Source organism: Tinamus guttatus, unplaced genomic scaffold (genome assembly GCF_059628265.1).
Source record: "Tinamus guttatus ecotype Peru unplaced genomic scaffold, ASM5962826v1 Tinamus_guttatus_pri_ptg000052l, whole genome shotgun sequence".
Taxonomy (NCBI): domain Eukaryota; kingdom Metazoa; phylum Chordata; class Aves; order Tinamiformes; family Tinamidae; genus Tinamus; species Tinamus guttatus.
Genome location: NW_028288586.1, coordinates 9,481,197 through 9,502,463, shown reverse-complemented (window position 1 = coordinate 9,502,463; position 21,267 = coordinate 9,481,197). Strand labels below are relative to the sequence as shown.

The 21,267-nt window shown below is 37.6% G+C and overlaps 1 protein-coding gene across 1 annotated transcript in view; it reads left to right on the top strand.

The window, feature by feature from the left end:
• Positions 1 to 4,164: 4,164 nt before the first annotated feature.
• The window catches only part of ACOX3 (acyl-CoA oxidase 3, pristanoyl), a 28,924-nt gene continuing 11,821 nt past the window's right edge, over positions 4,165 to 21,267 (top strand). Inside the window, exons 1-8 of the mRNA XM_010218377.2 lie at positions 4,165 to 4,364; positions 5,805 to 6,038; positions 6,998 to 7,069; positions 8,047 to 8,136; positions 9,637 to 9,780; positions 10,608 to 10,696; positions 19,196 to 19,292; positions 19,934 to 20,116. Of these exons, the coding sequence (XP_010216679.2) occupies positions 4,197 to 4,364; positions 5,805 to 6,038; positions 6,998 to 7,069; positions 8,047 to 8,136; positions 9,637 to 9,780; positions 10,608 to 10,696; positions 19,196 to 19,292; positions 19,934 to 20,116 (1,077 nt within the window). The 5' untranslated portion in view covers positions 4,165 to 4,196. The remainder of the gene's footprint in view (positions 4,365 to 5,804; positions 6,039 to 6,997; positions 7,070 to 8,046; positions 8,137 to 9,636; positions 9,781 to 10,607; positions 10,697 to 19,195; positions 19,293 to 19,933; positions 20,117 to 21,267) is intronic.

The window sequence follows — 21,267 nt, the reverse complement described above, 5'->3', positions numbered from 1 at the left end:
TTTTCCTGGAGAGCCCAAGGTTGGACCTGGCAGTATCATGAACTGAGTCATATGGGGCCTGGTTGTGACATTGAGTTACTACCTAAACCTGGGCTATTTGAGCAGCTCCTTCACAGTAGTTCCCTGTGAGTTAGAGGGAAAAAAATATTTTTTACAGCCACATCGAGAGGCAGATTTAAAATTCCAGGTCATGCCGTTTTGCAGAACATGGAAGAAGTGGATCTCAGGTCTGCCAGGATGCAAGTAACACTAAAAGATATTCCTTAGGGCAGACATTAGACTATTTATTTCCTATTGTAATTGGGATTTCCTAATTAATTCTGAAGGTGTTTGCTTGGGACCGAAGTAAATTAAAACATTGTGAAGACAAGGAGGGAATGAAAGTATGAGAGCCCTTTTTGTGACCGCTTAAGTTTTCACTTTTGTGCAGTCTCATTAATTTGCAATGTAAATTAAGTGTGTGTTGAATAGCTATTTTCCTGTAAAATATATTGCTGTTCTGAGTCAAAAGCCTTGGCCTCTTGTCTAACTCACGTGTCCTCAGGAGTTAGGAGCTCTGTTGGCAGGCTGTCGGAGAGCAACGTCTGCTTATTCAGGGTGGAAGGTGCTTTTTCCTGTTGGCTTTTGTCCCCTTCCCAGGCAGCTTAGGGAGTCACATGCGGCAGTACTGCCATCCAACCCGACTCTCCTATGTCCTTGTTATACAGGATGAGGAGCTGGCCCCAGTGAGGATTTCAGGTTGAAAGAAAAAGAGCAAAGTTATATGAAGATGAGGAAAAAGAACTAGCTGAATAATGTGACACAAATTGCTGCCTGTGATATGAGCAGGTAGTGGTGGAGGACCCTCAACACCTGCTTATGTAGTAAGCAGGGGCATGAGGTGTTACCTTTTGGGGCAGGTTGGAGCAGAAATCAGGACTTTCCACTTCTGTCCAGAGCGAGAAGAGCTGTACCTGCTGCTAACCAAATATTGCTGGTTTGGAGAAGTCTTGTAATTTGTTGGAAGAAAGTCATGACCAATAGAAATGCAATAAAATGTCTTCGGATTTAATGGGGCCTTGCTGCTCTTGATATCAGAGTCTGAGGCCAGCTGCACAGAAGTAAAGGAGGTTAGAAAAAATACTTAGGAGGAGGATAAACAAAAAAAGCCATTCTAACACATTTAAAGGAACACTGTGAGGGAAAAAAAAAAGAGGTGAAAAGGAAGGTTAAGTGTGGTTACATATGCTAAATATAAGGATAGTATTTTGTGTAAAAGCCTTTAATCCAGCCTTGAGTCATAGGAAGATGACACTTGAGAGAAGCTCCTGCATGCAAATTCTAGAACTATGTCTTGTGTGTAGAGGAAATGCCCAAGATTTTTCTGATTCTTGAAGCCAGACCTGCAGTATGTTTATTTGATTAATCTCTGCAGATTTAGGCTGTACCTCTTACACCTCCACTGCAGACAAGGCTTCCTGCTTGTCCCGTTCACCTGTTCTCGACAAGTCAGTGCTAGCAGGGACGTGTTGCTGTCGTTCTAGTTCCATGATTCGGAAGGCAATGAAAGAGCAGACAGGGCCGGAGATGATAATAGTTACAGTATGCAAAGTCGTCTATTTCTGTGCCATACTCCTCATGGTTTGGGTTGATATACCAGGGTGGTACAGAGTTTACATGTGCACATGGATCTGTGTGAGCCAAGCCTAGTTCTGGACAAGATTAATTGCCTTAAACTAGTACTTAGGTGCTTAAATCAATGCTTCAGCTTACTCCATGCTGGCCCATGAAGGTATTTGCTTTACATTTTCAGTATACTCTTCACAATATCCAGTGTATCATCACACACAGTTGCCCAGTCATCCCTTCCATCCTTCCTGCTTCCCTGATTTTCCATTCCCCCAAATAACCATCGGGGCTGTTTGCTAGTCAAGTCAAAGTTTCCTTATAGCATAATTTCATAGTGCATCTGTTCTGTTCACATAAGGAACTATTAGTGTCTGGTCTAACAACTGGTGTCAATCCACCAGTATAAATAGCCTTATTTAATGAATTTTTCCATGGCCCTATTCACTTCAGTGTTAAACGTCTCATTTTGCTCAGTAAATTACGAGGAGTTACTCTAGGGATCTGCTTCTGCAGTGCAGAAGAAGCGACTATTGGAGAAAGAAGGTTTATTGCATCCTATCTCGACTCTTATTCCCCTCCAGTGGCTAAAGTGTAGCAGACAGGTTGCAACATGGGCAAAACAGCCCTAACTACTACACAAGAGGCAGGATGATGCTACAAGAAGCAGCGAAATATCAAAGACTGTCCTTTTCCTGCATTGGTTTCTTCACACACCAAATGCTATATCCATGCTTCTAGGATGTAAATATACCCTCTTGCCTGATAAAGAGCGTTTACTTGTTTGATTAGCACTTTTTAAATAGCTTCTGTGGAAAATTAATACTAGCAGTGTATGTTAGTACACACATTTCTGGAGATCTCTGCAGAATTTCACGGATCTAGTTATGGTATTGATAGCTGCAGTAGCAAGATTCTGTCACAGCTGCCTTTTGAATGCCACAATAGAAATATCTTCCTTATTCGAGAGTATTCCCATTTCAGTAATCAGAAAGGTTAATCATTACAGAAAGTCTGGAGTTGATTTAAACTTGATACACAGAGATAGTACACAGAAGTTGTCCACTATCTTTTGCAGAATTAAGGAAGAGTTCCAGCTGCAAAACAGTAAGTTTTTTTTCCTGAGAAAATAATAATGAATGTAATAAAAGTTATTTGTTTCAGAGAATGGGATTTATGCAATACGTCTTTATAGATAAAATGATGAAATATCATTTAAAATTAATATATAGAAGCCTATCACATGAAAAAATCAACTGTACAATTCCTACACTGATCCAAAAGTGTTTCCCAATTATATGCAGTATTGTCATATATCTATAAATTATTTTACAGACCTTTGAAAAATATGTCAAAGAAGAAGAAATTTCATTATCTTGAGACTGTTCTGTATGAAATTCAAATAAGGAATTAGGTGCACTAAAGAAGAAAAGAAATACATTTTTCTAATGTCCCTCTTTAAAAACATTAAAATGCATCATTTAATGTTGAAGCCATTCAAGAAAGTAATGACAAAGACTATTAAAACTTGCAAAGGCATAATTTGTTTTTGTAGAGCGTTACCATGTTTTTGGCAAGCAGACTTAGATAGCAGGAAGTGCAGTTTTTGTACTTAACCCAGTGCTGCATTTTTGTGAAGTCATGATAACTTTAGCTTACGTGGCAAAGTAGATCATGTAACGTAGTTTGGAAAGCAAAACAAATCACCAGCATCAATGGAAAGGGCATTGTGGATGTGCGACTCAATTCTTTAACAAAGAATTTCACTGATTAGAAAGCCAGCGTGCCTAGTGACTTGCCTTTTCTCATTCGGGCAAAGTGAGTTCATGCAAATTTGCAAAATTACACAACAGTTTGCTTTTTTCAGGTGGATGTACAAGCACATGTATTACCTAGTAACTCATTCAGCTATTCAACCAGTGGAAATAGGGTCCAAGCTCTTGCTGTTTCTCTAAAGTCTTCTGACTTGGGTTATCTATTCATAGCACGTGGGCTATATAGAAAAAAACAAACCTTGACATACAAGCAACCTGTCTTTTAGTTAAAAATCCTTTAAAACTTTACCAGTAATGTGGAGGCATCCTCTGCATTACAGTGATTTTTTGTGTGTGTGTGTGTGTGCATGTGTGCATGTTTGGGTGCTTTGGTATTTTATTGTTCTGTACTTCAGGTAGAATTGAGGCGAATTCATTATTTACCTATGTTGTTACTTTCTTCCTCTGATCTTTTATCTTACCTTCCTTTTCTTTATATGAAATATTAATTGATGGCACCTATTTCTTATTTTCTTATTTAAAAAGTGTTAGATCGCATTTTAGCAAGGCTATATCTTTCATTTTTTGATCAAAGGCATTTCTGTCTTAGCATTTACCGATCTAATTAAATTACAAAAATGTTAAGTCAAGTTTTTAACTGATTCTGTCCTACTGAACTCATACATTTGAACAAGCCTGTGTGGATTTACTTAACAGCCCTCTTAAATTCTTTTTTTATTATTCTCTTGTAAAACTATGTGAAAAAAATAGTCCTCTGCAGTGCTTTAGTTCATGATATATTTGTTTCTGTTGGGTGCAGCACTGTTTAACCCAGAGATGGCATCCACTGTGGATCTGAAAGAAGCAGCTGGCAGCCGAAGTTCATGGGATGCTTTGCTACCAGATTTCCCTAAAGGAGCACTTTGCAGATATCGTAAGAAAGCTTCCTTCAACTGGAAGGAAATGGCAGTGTTTTTAGATGGGGAAGATATCATCCAACTCAAGGTAGGCGTTGCAAAAATTGTAAGCCTATTTTAATTTGGCATAGAACTATGTATATAGAACTACACAATTTTGGATAAAAATGAGTGTGTGTGGTTCAGAGGAAGCAATCTACTTGGCTACCTAGTGGAGCTTATTTCATTGCTTATCATGGGTAGTGGGGAAAACTACATGTGCTACATTACAGAACTTCATTGAAAAGTATAGTTCTATGGAAAGAACAATATTGTACCATATTTCTATAGGGCTGGCATTAAGTCATACTCTTACAATTCACTTAAGCTGTTCTAAGCTCATTCCCCTTGCAAAAGCAGTATTTCTTTGACCCATCTTAAGTTCGGCTATCTGTGCTGGCAGCTAGTGCCTTTGTGGCATTTCAGTTGCACAGATTTGCTTGCGTGGCTGACAGCTAACCCTGCAGTAAAAGAAAAGGAGAAATTTGAGCGGAAGAGAGTTTGTGGGGATGTATAACCTGGAGGATGCAGGACAAGGTAGAACTGCCCTTTTTGGTGGTGATATAGATGTGCCTGTGTTTAAGCTAATCGTGAAACCTCACTGTAGCTATGAAAATCATAAAAGGTGGATTACAGAAATCAAAACTGCCAGGCAAATATAGGAAAATGCCCTGTGTTTGAATGAGCAGATATTACTGTACATAGAGAGGGATGAAATGACCTTAACTTTCCAAAAAAAAAAAAAAAGCACATAGAATCTTGTATTTTCCTTCTCTCATATTGTGACATTTTCTTCCGAGAGAAGAGGACTTGAAAAATCTTTTTTAAAATTTTGCCTAATATACTATATTTTTGTTTTCTTAATTACATGACAAACAATGAAGGAGGCATGGATATCTCCAAGACACAGAGAGTTGATGGAGAAAAGCTGTATCATGTTGTAAGGAAAAAATCCAAAGTAGAATGTTAAAAGATGAACATCCACAAATTGAACATCCACATGCAGCAGTTGGGTTAACTGCAGCACAATTCTAATTTTGTCTGGGAGCAGAGCAGTGATGGTAGCCTAATGCTGTTAGCGTTATAGCATGTTTCTAACTGAATGTAATCCCTGGAGATTTATTTTTGTGCTCAAATTGAGGGCCATTTCTCTTCAGAATCCTGCCAACTGTTTCACAGTGAAATAATGAGACAACTGTAAAAAGTAAGTTGTATCATACTGCTGTCTTATATTCAAAGTGCATCAGTCATACACTACTTCATGACTAACAAGCTTTTGTAAAACTGAGCTGCACGAATTATAATATTTAATGATGAACTGTTTTCATGTATTTTTAAATTTTGGGGAGTTTGGGTTTTGTCTATAAAGTTGCCTATTCTATCAAACTGTTGTAGTTTGAGACCTAGAGTTGTACCAGAAGTCTTTTGACTCGTTTGTTCATGTCCTTCGACAGACTTTCTCATCTCACTTTTTTTTTTCTCCCTGAAGAATAGAATCTTCTCTGCTTTAGAAAATGATCCTTTCTTTGCACATCATCCTGGAGAAGATTTGAGCCGTGAGAAATATCAGGAGCTGACATTCCTGCGCTGTAAAAGGATCTTTGAGTATGAGTTTCTTACTCCACAAGAGATCAAAGAGAACCCTATAAGAATTTTTCATATGACTAGTTTTTTAGGGATGTATGATTGGTCTGCATGTCTCCAGTATTTTTTACATAGCAGTGTAAGTACAGTTCAAAAATGTATACTGACGTCTATTTAAATGTAAAGATCTCATGATACCATAATCCTGTCGCTTTTTGCCTACTTTATTAAAGCAAGATCTTTGCATAGTCTATTTCTTTGTTTTTAAGAATCAAATTGAGCTGACTATTGGAAAAAAAATGGAGAGCTGTGAGATGACATTCGATGCTCTTTGTTAGACAGGACATAATCCTGTCTCCATTGGAATGACTCCTGGCAAGGAAAGCTGAAGCAGTGTGAGCAGAGCCACAGAAAGATATTTTGACCCCTGTAGTAGCATCTACACTTTCTTTTGTCCCCTCCTCTGCATTCTCTTTGTGGCAGTAGCAGCCAAAAGAACTCCAACTATATGTATTTCACTTGGTGTTTTTGTCTTTGTTACAACACCAAATATCATTTAAATTTTGCCTCAATACAGGGAGTATTCAGAAGAAACTAAAACCTAGAAAAAGATTCTCATGGAAATCAGTGAGATGCGGTTGTACTTATTAGTTGTCCACAGCTGAGTCTTCCAGCAATAATACTTAACATCAAGTAATAGTTGCTGCTCTCTGCTCTTCAAGCAGCTTTCCTGGTCTTGGTTCATTTACAGTGAGACAAAAACCCTCTTAAAGCTTTTTCTCGGCTCAAATGGCATCCATAAGTTCAAGTGAGAAGTAAGCTTGCAATTTGGAAGGGCTTACAGTGAAGATTTTGAACAGAACTATAAAAAGTTTGATCGTGTCATGGAAGTACCACATTAATGGGCCATTTAATCTTTGGTCTCTTTGATGAGTGTTTTTCCTCCTCCGAGAGCATTCAAACCTCTGTGTAAGGGTTATGACAAGGTGAAATCTTGACTTAGGTCTTCAAGGTATGGTCTAAGTAGTAGTTCACTGTTCAGTCTGTGGTTTCCAACATGTGGTCATGGATTTCATTCATAATTCTCTGTTTTTACAGGTATTTGCAGGTGCAATTTTGAGTGCTTCTGGGACGTTTGCTGACTTTGTGAAAAAAGTTTATAACATGGAGGTAATTTTTTCTGATAACTCAAGAGAATTGGATCTTGTCAGAATTACTTCAGTAGCTGCACTTTTGTGTCATTTCTGATGTCTTTAGGTACCTTGGTACATAAAAATAGCAAAACAGAGGAAGACCAAGGAGCAGGTTCAAGTACTGAGCTCACTGCTAGTTGTTACACCACTTCCTAGTGCTCTTTTTTAGCTGTCCAAGGCAACATGCAGAAAAAGTTTGGGGATATTCGTTCCAAGTTCATTCTAAGGACTTCTCCCAAAAGCTAGTGTAGATTAGGCTGCCCCAGTTTCGTCTGTATGGTCCTTTAAATAAGCTGGCAGGTTTTGCATTTTTGGCTACTCCCACACTTGCAACTGTGCATGATGCTATAAAAATACCATTTTGATGCTATGGACTGAAATGCTATGTGGATCTTATGGCCACAGGGTAGAGTCCAGAGGACAAAGCCCTTGACTTAGTAACTACGGTCAATCTGATCTAGAGAGAGCCAATCCTAAATAGTTTCTCTTATCTATGCCATTGGCCATGTGGTCAGAGTTCACTCTTTGGTGTCAACCTCTTTGATATTGTAAGATAGATACATGTTCTGAGGACTCTCGCGTTCTCCTGCGCTTCCTGCTTGTTTTGGTACTCTTGCTCAATTTTTATGTTCTTGTTGTCAACTTCTTACCGTCCTTTAACTCTCTCCCCTAAATTCTGTGCTTATGTCTCAGCAAAGAGACAGCAATATACTGATATGTAGCCCTGGACTGGATACCACGTGTTAAAATCAGGATGAATTCTGTTAATGACCCTCAGTGTAGGCAGAAGCCTGGGGGTTATGCGTTTGCAACCTTAACCTTAGGGTTAGCTCTGATTGTTTTCGTAGAACTGCTAGTCACTATCCAACAGCTGGATTGTCAGTCATTTGAAAATCTGCTTTTAACTGCCATGTTAAACTAGACTTGACTTGTACCTTATGTCTCCTTATTTAGATTTTTGGATGTTTTGCTCTTACTGAACTCAGCCATGGGACTAATACAAAAGGCATACGAACTACTGCCACATTTGACAGCAGCACTCAGGTTAGCCCATAATACATAGGAATAATGTTTGCACTGTTAAGCTCTATTATTTATTATCAAGGCAGAATGATTCATGAAGTTCTTAGACTAGTAAGAATTAATGAAGTTTAATTCCAAATAAAAATATATCAATATATTGCAGAGAAGAGTGTATTTGTAAAGTCCTAGTTCAGAAAAAACAAAACAGAGAAGCACATCCCCCTTCACATGCTGTGGTTGCCTCAGTTCAGAGGCAGACCTTTTTTCCTTTCATGTATTTCTAAGAGAAAGAGATTGGTTCCTGCAGAGAGAATCTAGGGGTAAGTTTAGGAATTTCAGCAGTTAAGCATGTTTCTGCACAACTTTCCGGTGTTTTCAAAACAGTAAAAAGTGTTCTGTGGTATTATTTATGACTAATGCAAATCAATGAGTTTAGTACTCACTAACTGATTAACTAATACCTTAAAAAGAAGAAGAAGAGATGAATTCATAGTGATTCCATTTTCAATCAAAAAAAAAAAAAAGAGAAGTGGAATGAGCCTCTATCATATATCAAAAGTTACAGTAAACCCAGCAAGTTAAGAGCGGTTAATAGTAGTTGTTCTCTGTAATTGCCATCTGTATTCTTGGATAATGCAAAGTTAAATTAAAAGCTCATTGTTTAATGTCCCAAAAAGGCATGCTTATCATCTTACCCCAAAGACTTTAGCCTTTTTGGCAGCCTGAGGTACAGAAGCGAGTGCTGTTATTAGCAACAAATAAGCTGTACATCATTTATTGACTTCAAAAGAATGAAAATCATGAATCATAGATTTTAAACATAAATATTGTGTATCCTTTGGTAGGTCAACATTCCAGTCCGTGTTTTTCTGACATACAGGCAATTAAAAGGTCACTAAATCACTATGGATAATCAGATCCCTGTCCTGAAAAAGCCCTTACAAGTCTGACAGCGTACAAAATTCCATTAAAATAAATGAAGGTTTATACTGGTGAAGAGTGCACTGCAGTAAAAGAAACTGAAATGTCTGTATCTTTTATAAGATCGTGAAGCTGTGAGTTTTGATCTCTTTTACATCCATAAAAATATACTACATAGAATTTTAAAATTTGAATTTTGAAGCTGTGTCTAAATGTTAGGCTACATGCATTCTTCAGCACCCCCCCATCAATGGTTCCTCAGTTGTCCAAACTGGGAAGTATGCTGGCTTTCACATGCTCACCTGGGGTTCCTTTCCACAGAAAACTGCCCAAGAAGGAGGTGGTCCCTGTAAAGGTTTCAGCCCAACATGATCTTCTTTAAATTTGCCCTAGATAAATGCATTCTCTCCAAAGTTGAATACAACACAGAGACATCTCATACTGTTGAAGTTAAGAATAGAGTGAGATCTTGGCAATTAATGGCCATTTTCAAAACATCACAATGCTCATGAACATAATTAAAGTAAATGTGTTAAAATTAATGTAAATGCATTTTTAATGATTTATATAACTTTTTTCACTTATTTTTTGTGGTTACAGGAATTTATCATCAACACTCCTGATTTCGAAGCTGCAAAGTTCTGGGTTGGTAATATGGGGAAAAATGCCACTCATGCAGTTGTGTATGCCCAACTCTATACTCCTGATGGACAGTGCCATGGATTGCATTCCTTTATTGTACAGGTTGGACAGGAATATTACTAATTTTGGGGGAAGGGAAGCAGGGTTCAAATTCAAGTTTTTGTTATGCTGTTATTCATGTCTGACCAGCAGATTCTTTGGTTATCAATATTTATTTCAATTGTAACAAGCATATTAGTTTTAAATCTTCACTGTGGGGTTTTTTTGTTTGTTTGTTTTTTCATAATTAATAGCCAGTTTTATAATGCCAGTTTTTTGTAACTGGAAAATGCAAAAGAACTGAAAAGCCTGCAGATTATCACACAGCATATAATGTATCTATATGAAGTCACAAAAGTCTTAGATGGGGCTTAAGGTGAATTATATCTGTCCATCCTGCAAGATGATCTCCATGAAACAAAGTTTCTACCCCTGAGATCCGTGTTAAGCTCAAAGGCATTAGAAAACATACCAATGGATTAGGAAAGTTGTGAACAGTTAAATAAACTGGTTGTTGATAGAATAGGATTTATGAATCCTATTTATGAAGTCAGGAAAAAAACAAAATCGTAAAAGTTCTGTTGATTTCTATAATGTCTGTGTAGATTAGAGGAAGGGTTTAAAGCTAATTTGGTGAGGGAAATAATTTGCTTAGGCATATTTTAACATACTGGTGTAACTTCTGTCAATTTACCTTTTTCATTGTGGGATTTATGTCCTAAGAGTACAAGTATCAGTACAAGTATCCAGGATTATGTGCTTGGAGAAACAGGAGAAACTTTCTTTAGTGCTCATAACATAATATAAATCGGGACTATTTTCACTATGTGAAATGTCCAACCAAGAAATGTCTCACAACTGAAACACTCTTCTGTTCCATTTCTATGCAGATTCGAGATACAAAAACACTCTTACCAATGCCAGGTGTGATGGTAGGTGACATAGGAAAGAAAATTGGGCAGAATGGATTGGATAGTGGGTAAGTCAATCCATTTGAGTAAAGGAACATGCCAGACTGTATGACACAGTAGTGGTGCAGACATCTTCTTGTGTCATTTCTGTACTTCTGAGGTGTTTACTAATTGTTTTAATTTGCTGTTATTTCAAAAAAAAAATCTTGGCACTGCTTCACTATCCAAAAGCAACTAACAGGGAGGAGTTACAGCAATGTGACTACATATCTACATAAAGACAGACATAAATCATACTGCACACAGTACTTGTTTTTTTTTGTTTGTTTGTTTTGTAGATATCTGAAAGAATTGGAATTTTGTTTTTTCTCTGCAGCTACACTATGAACTGCTGGCCACCAGATGGCACCATAGCCTGGGCCTAAATGAACAATCTCAGTGTAATTCTGCTTCATATTAACTAGGAATGAACAAATTCTGCACCTTATAATAATAAGCGTAGTCTTAAGCACACCATGAAGAAGGAAAACAGCATGACATATTTGCTGTACAGTTTGTATACTCATGTGTTCATCTAAAGCATATCTATATATCCATGTAAGAGTATGGATATAAGATTACCTTGTGCTTGTCACATCTCTAAGGTAGACAGGATTTTACAATCCATTTTTCCCTTGCTGATCTAATGAAAAAATATATCATTTCTTAAAATAGGGGTGGTGACTCGTAGTGCATCCAGAATGTTAATTTATTGTAAAAAAGAGAAAACAATAACTGTTAAAAGAAATTCTGTATCTTAGTCAAGCTATCATAGGCATAGATATCTTGTAGACAGAAGACATAGACAGAAAGATTAGAATGGTATCATACAATATTCTAATCTTTCTGTTTAGTTTGTGTATGTCTTTTGAAAATCTATTGCCATTATTTCCTGCATAGGTGTTTCTAGGGAGTCCCAGTCATGCATTTAGATCTCTAAGCGTATAGAACATGCCCTGCACTAAAAAGCTTAAATCTAAATGAGCATGAACAGATTAATACCAGAATCACACAAGCATGCCCCATGATACCAAAAGACACGCTTCATTATGAAAACTGTGGGAGGTTATTGCCAGATCTCTCTCAACTCTTTTCTTTGAAGAGGTTTGAGACTAAGTGCCAACACTGTCCACAAGAGTTATTTTTCCCTTTGCAACCTTCCTGCTCACACTGGTCTGTCAGAAACGTCAGGATTCGTACACGTTTGCTTTTGAGATGTACATGAAGCCGGGGATGGAACTGGAGAGGTAGTTATTTCATAGCCCTGCACTCCTCTGAGGAGCAAACAAGCTGTGCACCCTCTGTTTGACATGGACTGTTGGCTGCGTGATGTCTGAAATGCCAAAATTAACAGGGAGAGGCTTCATCCTGGAACTTCAGAAACTGCCTCATCCAGATGTTGCCTCCTAATTGGGCTAGTAAGTTTATACACCAACATAGCCTGGAGAAAGCACAGCCTGTAGCTGCTGTGCACCATAGAAGCCTGTTGTGTGGGCATGAGGAAACATCCCGTTATGCTGTGACTGAAAGCGTTAGTTTCCACTGCAAGCTTGGCTAGTTTTCTGGAGGTATGTGGTCTGATTTAACTATTGTGTACATACTTATGTAAATCAAATATACTTCCACAAAGTCACACTCAGGACAAATGGTCAGAATGGATATCACAGGGTAGGGAAGCTGATAGAGATCTTGAGTTTTGTACTTGAAGAAGCTTTTGCTAAGGCTTTTTCTGTAAAGGGCTACACACAGCTGTACTTAGGGGGTACAAAGGGGTACACACAGGTAAGTTCCTGAACACATTTGTAGAGTAGGGGGGAAAAATTCCAAAGATTCCTAGGAAAATACAACTGATTTGTGCCATGTAAGAGAACAGAGCAGATGATTGTAGCCCTTCCTTTTTTTAAAAAAAAAGCTTATTAATCTTATGGGTTGTTAGACTGAATGGTAGTTTCTTGCTAGTGCAGAATGTAAAGTTTTCTGAAGGAGGAAAAAATATCCAGAAGCAGTGTAAATCCATTTGACTTGTGTGCTCCTTGAAAATCTGTCTTTCCGAATAATTCTTGTAACTTTGTAACTGGGATCTGCTAAAATTACTTGTTTTTTACAAGTCTTCCCAAATTCAACTACCCATTAAAACAAAAAGACAAAGTCACTTGAAATTATTTTAAAACATCTTCTTTTCTCTATACCATTCACACACGTTTTGTATAATAATAAAAGCAAAACTCTTAGACTGGGGCTTAAACTGCTCTTGTGTTTTGTTACCAAAAAGAAAAAAAAAAAAAAAAAAAAGGCAGACTACCACCAGAGGATGCCAGTGCTTCAGTCTTAAACTTTGTGATATAAAAATGACCACCTGTTGCTAGTGGTTGGGGATTTTTTGAAATGTGCTCTTCCCTGAACTCCAAAAATGGAAGGAATTGCAGGGGAAAGAAGAACTGCCAAAAAAAAGAATGGTATTTGAGATCTGGAGACTTTTCAGTAATATATACAGCAGATATAAGAGGACAGGGACAAAAGACAAAAGCTTGGAGAGGTGCTGAGGTAAATTTCTCTTTATTCCTTTGAGTTTTAAACAATCACCTGTCTACCCTGGTTGACATAACAACATTAGCAAAATAACCTATTTCTGCAATGTGCATCAGGAAGTGCTTGCCCCTGAATCAGTAGTGACTCGAGTTCATGCCTGGTTGGAACTAGTGGCAAACCGTTGCTTTCTGCACTCCAGAAATAGAAAGAAGATAGAGAAATGAGATATCCACCTGAGTCTTTGCAGAAAAGAGTTTGAAGAGTAGGAAAATGGTGTTTCCAAAGTGGTGTTTAACATGCCTGCCTTTGCAAAACGTACTCTGCTCTGGTCAGATGCATCTGCTGATAATGGTGATTTTCTTGTATAGATGAAACTATCATGAAACTAGTGAAATTTTGTCATCACTGACAAAAATAAGGCTGATAATTTTAGCTGACTTGTTTGTGGGAGAGAAAAGGGTCTTTCTGCATGGGGAAGGACTGTATTTAATTACAGTAATGGACTTTGGAAAACTGAAGCTTTTTCATAACTGTTTAAGGACCTTTCATATTCACTTAACATGTGTGATCTCTCCATACATATGACATGTGCTAAGACATTCAGTACTTTCTCTAGTAAAATAACTGAAGCCAGATTCAGTATTCTAGATACTGAAAACAAAACAAAATAACCAAGAGGAAATGGGTAGAGGAGGGTATGCAGGACAGCAAAGCTGTAAGTGGTGGTGGAAAGATTGCAGGGTGTGAAAGTCCTCAGCACAATTCCGTGCATATTTGCAAAAATAGTGTGTATCACCAATTCTCTGTAGATTATTTTAAGGTATTATTCGGTGTTTGGTTGTTAATATTTCAGTATGCCAGAGTGTCCATAATAAATTAGGACTCTGCTAATCAGTTTAAGTGTAGAACAAATTAGACTCTAGTCCTTTGAAAGGGTTTTGTCTCCCACTTTATTTATACTCTTAACTCTTACGTAGATTTTCCAGTGGCTGAAGTTATTTCCCTGGGAAGACTGGAGCTCAGATAGATTGTCTTGGAGCACAATTTTACAGCAAAGATCAAATCCCATGCGCAGTTGCATAGTTGGTTGTTTTTACATACTGTCTTTTTCCGTGTGCTGGGACAAACATTTGTGTAGCTGTGTAGTGGGCTGCACTGGGGAACTAGAACTGTCTGAAAACTAAGCAAAAAAAAAAAAAGAAAAAATTAAAACCAAAACCCATAAAACTTGGCTGTTTTCAGCCAGATCATTTATCAAGTATGGTTCACTGCAAGGCCATGGAAAAGGCTGTGCCAGGTCAGAGAAAGACACAGTACAGGGATGGAAATAAGAAAACAAGTGTAGAAATCAGTCTTGCTTCTCAAATGAACAGGTTTGTACTTGCTCAAGAATTCTTTAAACTGCAGCCTCTGACCATAGTTACACACAATTGCATAAAGAGCAGTGGTCATGAAGCAAGCATAAAATAAAGAGATGTTCAAATACTCTTGCCAGAACATACATATATCTATTGCTATCAGTCCACGTAAATAGTGTTGCTTGCATGGTTAAGCCAAATATTTTGCAAGACATATCCTGTTTATTTGCAATTTATATCTAAGTGGTGATTTTCCGGGGAATCGTTGGTGCTTTTGCTGTTACGCCTTCCAACACTTGGCTGTTATTGCCAAGGTGAAACACTGCACAAATACACCCCTCTGTGCATATGACCAGGCACAACCCCATTGCCAAAGAGCACTGCCTCACTCCTGTATCATTTGTGTCACAAGTTATTCTAAACTGGCCAGATCATTGCAGTGCTGTTCACGCTGACCAGCGCTAATGGGGAGAAGAAAGGTGAATTCATATGTGGTCATGCACTGGTTTTATTGCTCACAGAAATAAGGCCTCACATTTGCAATGAGCTTCAAACATCCTTTTCCTTTGCAGAGCTCTGTGAGCTCGGAACAGTTGCAGGCACTGGCACGGCCAGAAACCATCGCATGACTGGCACGTAGGTTTTAGGAATTTAGGGGGAGAGGGTCTTCGCGTTCCCATGAAGTCCATTAAGATAGAATTAGGAGACCCGTAAAGCAGGTCGTGGTTTTGTCGCAGCTTTTGAACATTGCTGTTACAGAGCAAAATTCTTTAGTGCCTTTCCCATAAAAACTAGGTCTAAATTACTGCCTTACGTAGTTTTTTTTTTTTTAACTAGCTGCTCAGTAGCTCTTCTCAACTCTTAACTTTTCTGTGAGTTTTCAATCTGGAACATGTGGCTATTTTCCTCTACAATATTTTCAGCAAACTTCTTAAGCATTATTCTTCCCGAGGTCTACTGCATCCCATAAAGAGCCATGAGATCACTTGATTCCCAGTCTTCCAATAGCATTCACCTGCTTTCTCTTTCTGGCTAGAAGGATTAAAGGAACTGTCACTGCACCATCTCTAACATAGTCAATAACAGAAGCTGGCAGGAAAGGCATTTTAGTGGGTTTGCAGTTCACCAAAGCATGCTTGAGCTCTTGGTACCATAGGTAACAGCCTATTAATTTAGTATTGGCAAAAGGAGCTTGTAGCTTTTCCAGCTGCTCTTTTTTTTTATCAACATTACTGCACAGCAGATGAATTATTATTGCGTGATTTAAAGTCAATAAGATTAACTTCGCTTGAAATGTTCCCTAAACTGCTGGCCAAAGAACCCTAACAAGAATGCTGCTTTTAGAACACGGCTTCGCTCTGCTCACCTAATCTCAGTAGAAATGTGTCTAACACATTTTGTTTTTAACCTATTTGCTAGATGTTATAAAAATGCCTCTTTCTTTTGTACATTATATGTAAGATATAATGTACTAGGCATTAATAAAAGTAGAGTATCATGTACTTGTTGCCAGGATATTGGGGTTATTCTGTGTGACTTTGTCCACCATGAGATAGGGCTGTACATGTATTCATGTATCCACGCACACTAACTGATGAAGGGTCATAAGTGACAGAAATTTAAAGAGCAGAGGGTTCATATTTACAGAAAGAGAAAACATTGTGGAACCACAGCCAAAAAGGAGGCATGTTGTTTTCTTGTCCATTTTTAACTATGATTTTTACCAAAGCCAGCAGTTAAGTGCTAGGTCTCTTGACCAAGTACAATTTGCAGATCAAGACAGAATGATTTGGGGCAGTTTGCTTTACAAATCCAACCATGGAGTACCTACCATTTCCTACAGATTCTCAGATTAGATGGTCTGGTAGTTTCTTCTGACCTTAAAATTTATGGTCCTATGAATTTATCATGACCAAAATCACACAGCTGGAGGCCAACACAGTAGAATCATGTGGTATATAGTTAAAGTGACAGCTCTTTATCCAAATGCAGAAAGATTTTTATCTCGGTCACACTAATTGCTATGTAGAAGAGGCAGTGGAGTTTTCAAACCCATGGTCATGTCATCACCACATGCAATTTAGCTATTTTCCAGACTTGCTGGTACATGATATCCCCATGACAGTCTGCACAGTTTCATTATTGTGAGATATTTCTACTTTTCTTCATTTCTTTAAGGGCATTTTCTACTAAATGCGCTGACAGATGTGGTCCATGTCTACTTGTTATGTTTTCTAGGTTAATAAACTTTAGAAACGTGATATTTGACTTCATTAAACCTTATTATTTATTTTTAATATGTTCCGATATCAAGTTCAATTGGCTAGTATGTCTAATGATTACAAAGTAAGATTTCAAATAGCATAAAAGTTCTTGGAGTAAAAACCTGACAGGAGTTGGCAGTCATATCACAGTCATCTAAATCCCAGTTCTGAAAGTTTCTGCTTTTATTTTCATCTAGTGCTTATAGACAATATATCTTATTTCTTTTCTCTTGAGAATACTTTGAGGGATTTGTAACTGCTAATTCTGTCTCACTTTTTTGCTTCTTAGTTTGTACCATTTTCATATGACTTTATTTTGAGGGCACCTCACAGAAAAAGGGAGAAATTATGCATCTGTAATGGACAACATAATAGAAAAAAATCTAAACTCCCCAAAACTGTCTCAGTGTACTTTATTTAAACTATTTTTTGTTTGGCAGATACCTACAGCATATCTAATATTAGTAGATTTTAATTTTCTAAATGTAAAACACAAAAAGGACGATTTGCAGTCATCTTCATTGTCATGATTACAATATGTCCTCTTCTGCTTGGGAGGGATGCTTTACAAACATCTGTGAAACTGCCTTATTTTCATCCCTCAAATGCCTTAAAATTCTTGTTTGTCCCAATGACTTACAAGAAATAGGCCGTGGTTAGCTTTCAACATGCTCTAACTGGCAGTTACCATCTCAAGCAAGCAGTCATCTATAGTTAGCATCTGTCTCACCACTTGTGTGACCATATTCGTATCTGCTTGCCTTATTCGATGTAACATGAACACTGTTGCTTAAAATTTTGGTGTTGATGTGTATTTTTAGTTGTGATGGGTTTTATTTGAGATCTAGGGAGCAAGGAAAGTGCATTTAACCAGAAGATCTTTATTGAGGTTTTTGTTGTTGTTGTTTTTTAATTGTAGATAATCTGAAAAAATATTAATAAGAATGGTTGTCAGATTTTTGGAAAATCTGAATTTGCTTCTACCACCAAGCAGTGTTGCCTCACTGATACTGCTCTCAGTAAAGCACTTAGCATGAATAAGGCTAGGAGGCAGCTGGTTTCTGGTTGGGATAGCATGCTTCTCTCTGTGGCTAAGGCTGAAAACACTCTGTATCTCTAAGGCTGAATAAAGTCAGTATGCAGATATGTTTCCTTGGAAACAACTTGTAATTTTAAAGCACATGTAGCAATGCAACCCTTATGTAATTTATTAATGTGAAAGACCTGGCTCTCATGAGCATTATTAAATAGATCAGCCAGTATTGGCAGACAAAAGGAATTTGCTTTGATTACAAATGCAGCTTTCAAAAGCTATTAGATACTGAGATATTCATGAGCAGAGCTGATATTACTGGTATTGTGCCAAGTTGTATTGCCCAATTGGGTGAAACAGTTTATACACTTTCTTCCTGACTAGTGTGAATACTCAAGACATTTTTTCCTATTATAATAGGTTCCTTCTTTATTACTGCTAGCATGCCACAATTTAGAAAAAATCGTCTGTGTCATTCCTTTTTAACATAGTACATTATAGGGAACAGAAGTCCTAGTTTGAGTTTAAGCAAAGGAGAATACTCCTTTCAGTTCCCTGTTAGTGTGCTAATCTAGCTGTGTTCCTTTCTGTATTATGCCAAAATGAAATAGCCTCACAGATCTATATTTTAGAATTATAAAAAATGCATAATATCTGGTCTCAAAGCATTTACAGTCTCCAGACTGGCCTGAGCAAGGCTCCGGTACAACAGGGCCGTTTGGTTCAGCAGAATTATTTGTGGTAGTGAATAATTTGTAATCACAATAGTCCATCAGGAAAAGGAAGTTTTAGTAGTTCTTCTTTCCAAACTTTTAGATAACTGGCACATCTAGTAAAAAACCTACCTCATACAAACCGAGCATTCAGTTGACATTTCTGAGCTGTAGGTGACTGTTTGAGTCTATTTGATTTTATCATGTGTCCAGAAGGTAATTTTACCCAGAAAACTGTCCTTCCCCTCAAAGAGAATACATTGATCTTCCTTTCATGAATATTTTATTTCTTTACAGATAAAGCTTTGGAAATGGCCCCCTAGAGTTAATAAGGGCTTTGTGGTGATTTTTAATCACCATACTTATTTTTGAGCAAGAAACTGAAGTTAAAAGTGATAGGAAAATATTTTCCTGCTTGTATTTCGGCTACTGGTCTGCGTCTGAAGGTTTTATTCTCCCACACATGCTCTCTTCAAATTACCTATGTGGTGTAGGGGTACTATTTTCAGTTCACTGATAAATCTGACTCCGTGTGCAATTTTTTTTGTTTGTTTGATTTTTTTTCTGTAATATAGACACTAAAAACTGTGTCAAGATAAACTTTACATTGCTTGTGTATTTGTTTGAACAGATTTGCTGTGTTCCATTGTGTCAGGATACCTAAAGAAAACATACTGAATGTAGCTGGAGATGTCACACCTGAAGGGAAATACTCGAGCTCTTACAAAGTAGGAATTAAGATTTGTATTTCTTTAATATAGTTTACTAAGTATAGAAAGATACAAGTAGATTACAGAGATAGGGCATGGGCCTTGTGGGTTGGGAAGTGCTAGGGGTCTTGACTTAAATATGGCTATTGACATTAGACTATGACATACTATAGATATTATACTATAGATAATAATATGTACGTCATGCCTATATGAGTATTCAAAGCTATCCTTTCCTGTTTTCCCTGCTTACTACAGAGAGTCTACAGTTACTAGCTCAGTCGCAAATATCTGCCTTTTAAATAGCATCAGGATCTTCACAGAAATTCTGTAAGCTCTTGAGGAGGCAACTGTTTACTCACAGTGTTTTCCCTTTTGTTTGAATGGTTCCATAATCAAAAATGCCAGGTTTTTAATTGCCTTTTAGAGATGTAACAACTCGCCTTATTGATTTTACTTATTTCTTGCTTTTCAAACTGCCCCGCTGGTGCAGAGTAGTTTCTCTGGATCCTGCCTGGATACCTTAACTGAATATCTAAAGAAATAAAATTAGCCAAGCCTCCAGACTTTTGTGATCACGCTGCCAGAGTTGCATCTTTACAGGATAGGTAAATGAAACGTTAACCTCACCATTCGCTCTGTGCCTTTTCCTCCCTCAGGATGTGAAAGATCGTTTTAGTGCTTCACTTGGGTCCTTGTCCCCTGGCAGAGTTCAGATTACAGCAATGTCCGTGACCAATTTGAAGCTCGCCTTAACTATCGCCATTCGCTTCTCAGCAACTCGCCATCAGTTTGGGCCAGCTGATGGTGAAGAAATACCTGTTCTGGAATACCAAATGCAGGTAAAAAGTTGGGAATTCCAATCTACAGACTGTTGTATATAACTAAAACAAAGTAAGATTCAAAGCTATTTTAGAAAAAGTGATGTCACTGAAGTTAGTACAGAAGTACATCTGAAGTGCAGATCCTGTGCAGCTGCAGCTGTTCATTCTAACTCCAGGCCTCCTTGCTGCTGCTCCTGGCATGATCTGGCTTTTGAGATAATTTCTTGGAATAGCAAAATCCAAAACACTCTTATTACTCTGAAGTGCTTAGAAATGTTTGTCTTTTAAAGCAATAACCTTTTCAGAGAAAAATTGTCTTTTATGTGCACATGAAGTTACTGCAGATACAGAACTAGCATTTTTTAAAAAGATGTCAGTGCTTCTTTTGCTTCTATGCTCATTTTCCCCTTTTTAGTCTTTATTCTTTTAAAATGTGGAAATTGAAGTGTACTGTGGGAATGTTCCAAATTAACATTAAATTTGTGATAAATTATTTTTATTCATAGATTAAGAGATGAGAAACACCAAAGGGGCTTCTGGTTTGAAAAAGCAGAAAAAGAGTATATATGATAAGGTTTGAAAATACAGAAGCCTCAGATGTGCTGAATGAAATGGTTAATATATATGAAGTGTTGGAAATAAACGTGCGCAGTTTGTGCAAAATGGGTGTTTTTTCATGGCTTGCCCTTAGGCCTGCAACTTCAACTTTCAAAGATTTCATGGGTTTCAACAATCTCTAGGAAAAGCTGTCTTTTTTCCACCTCTTCTGCAGTTAGCCTGGGTTTACTTCCCACTGTTTTTAGGAATCTTTTGGTTTCTGCCTGCTCTGTAGCCCTTTCTTGCTGAACCTCTCATTCCCTACTCGCTCTACAACAAAAGCTTCCTGTTGGGCAGTTTCCCTTTTCTTTCATGGGCTTCTACCTGACCTATTTGGAGCAACAAAGATGCTTTTTTTTTTCTGTACTCCACAGCCCTGTTCTTTTAACAGAATGCAGCAAAGTGATGTACATAAAGCAGAGAAAAGAACAAGTGAAAGTTACACCCACTGTCCTATTGGTACAAAAGTAACATATGAGTCAAGATTGACTCGTTGCATGCCAGGCATTATAGAAACACAGGCTGCTCTCTTCTGCTCTCTGCCCAAAAAGCTTCAGTGAACATTTGCACTG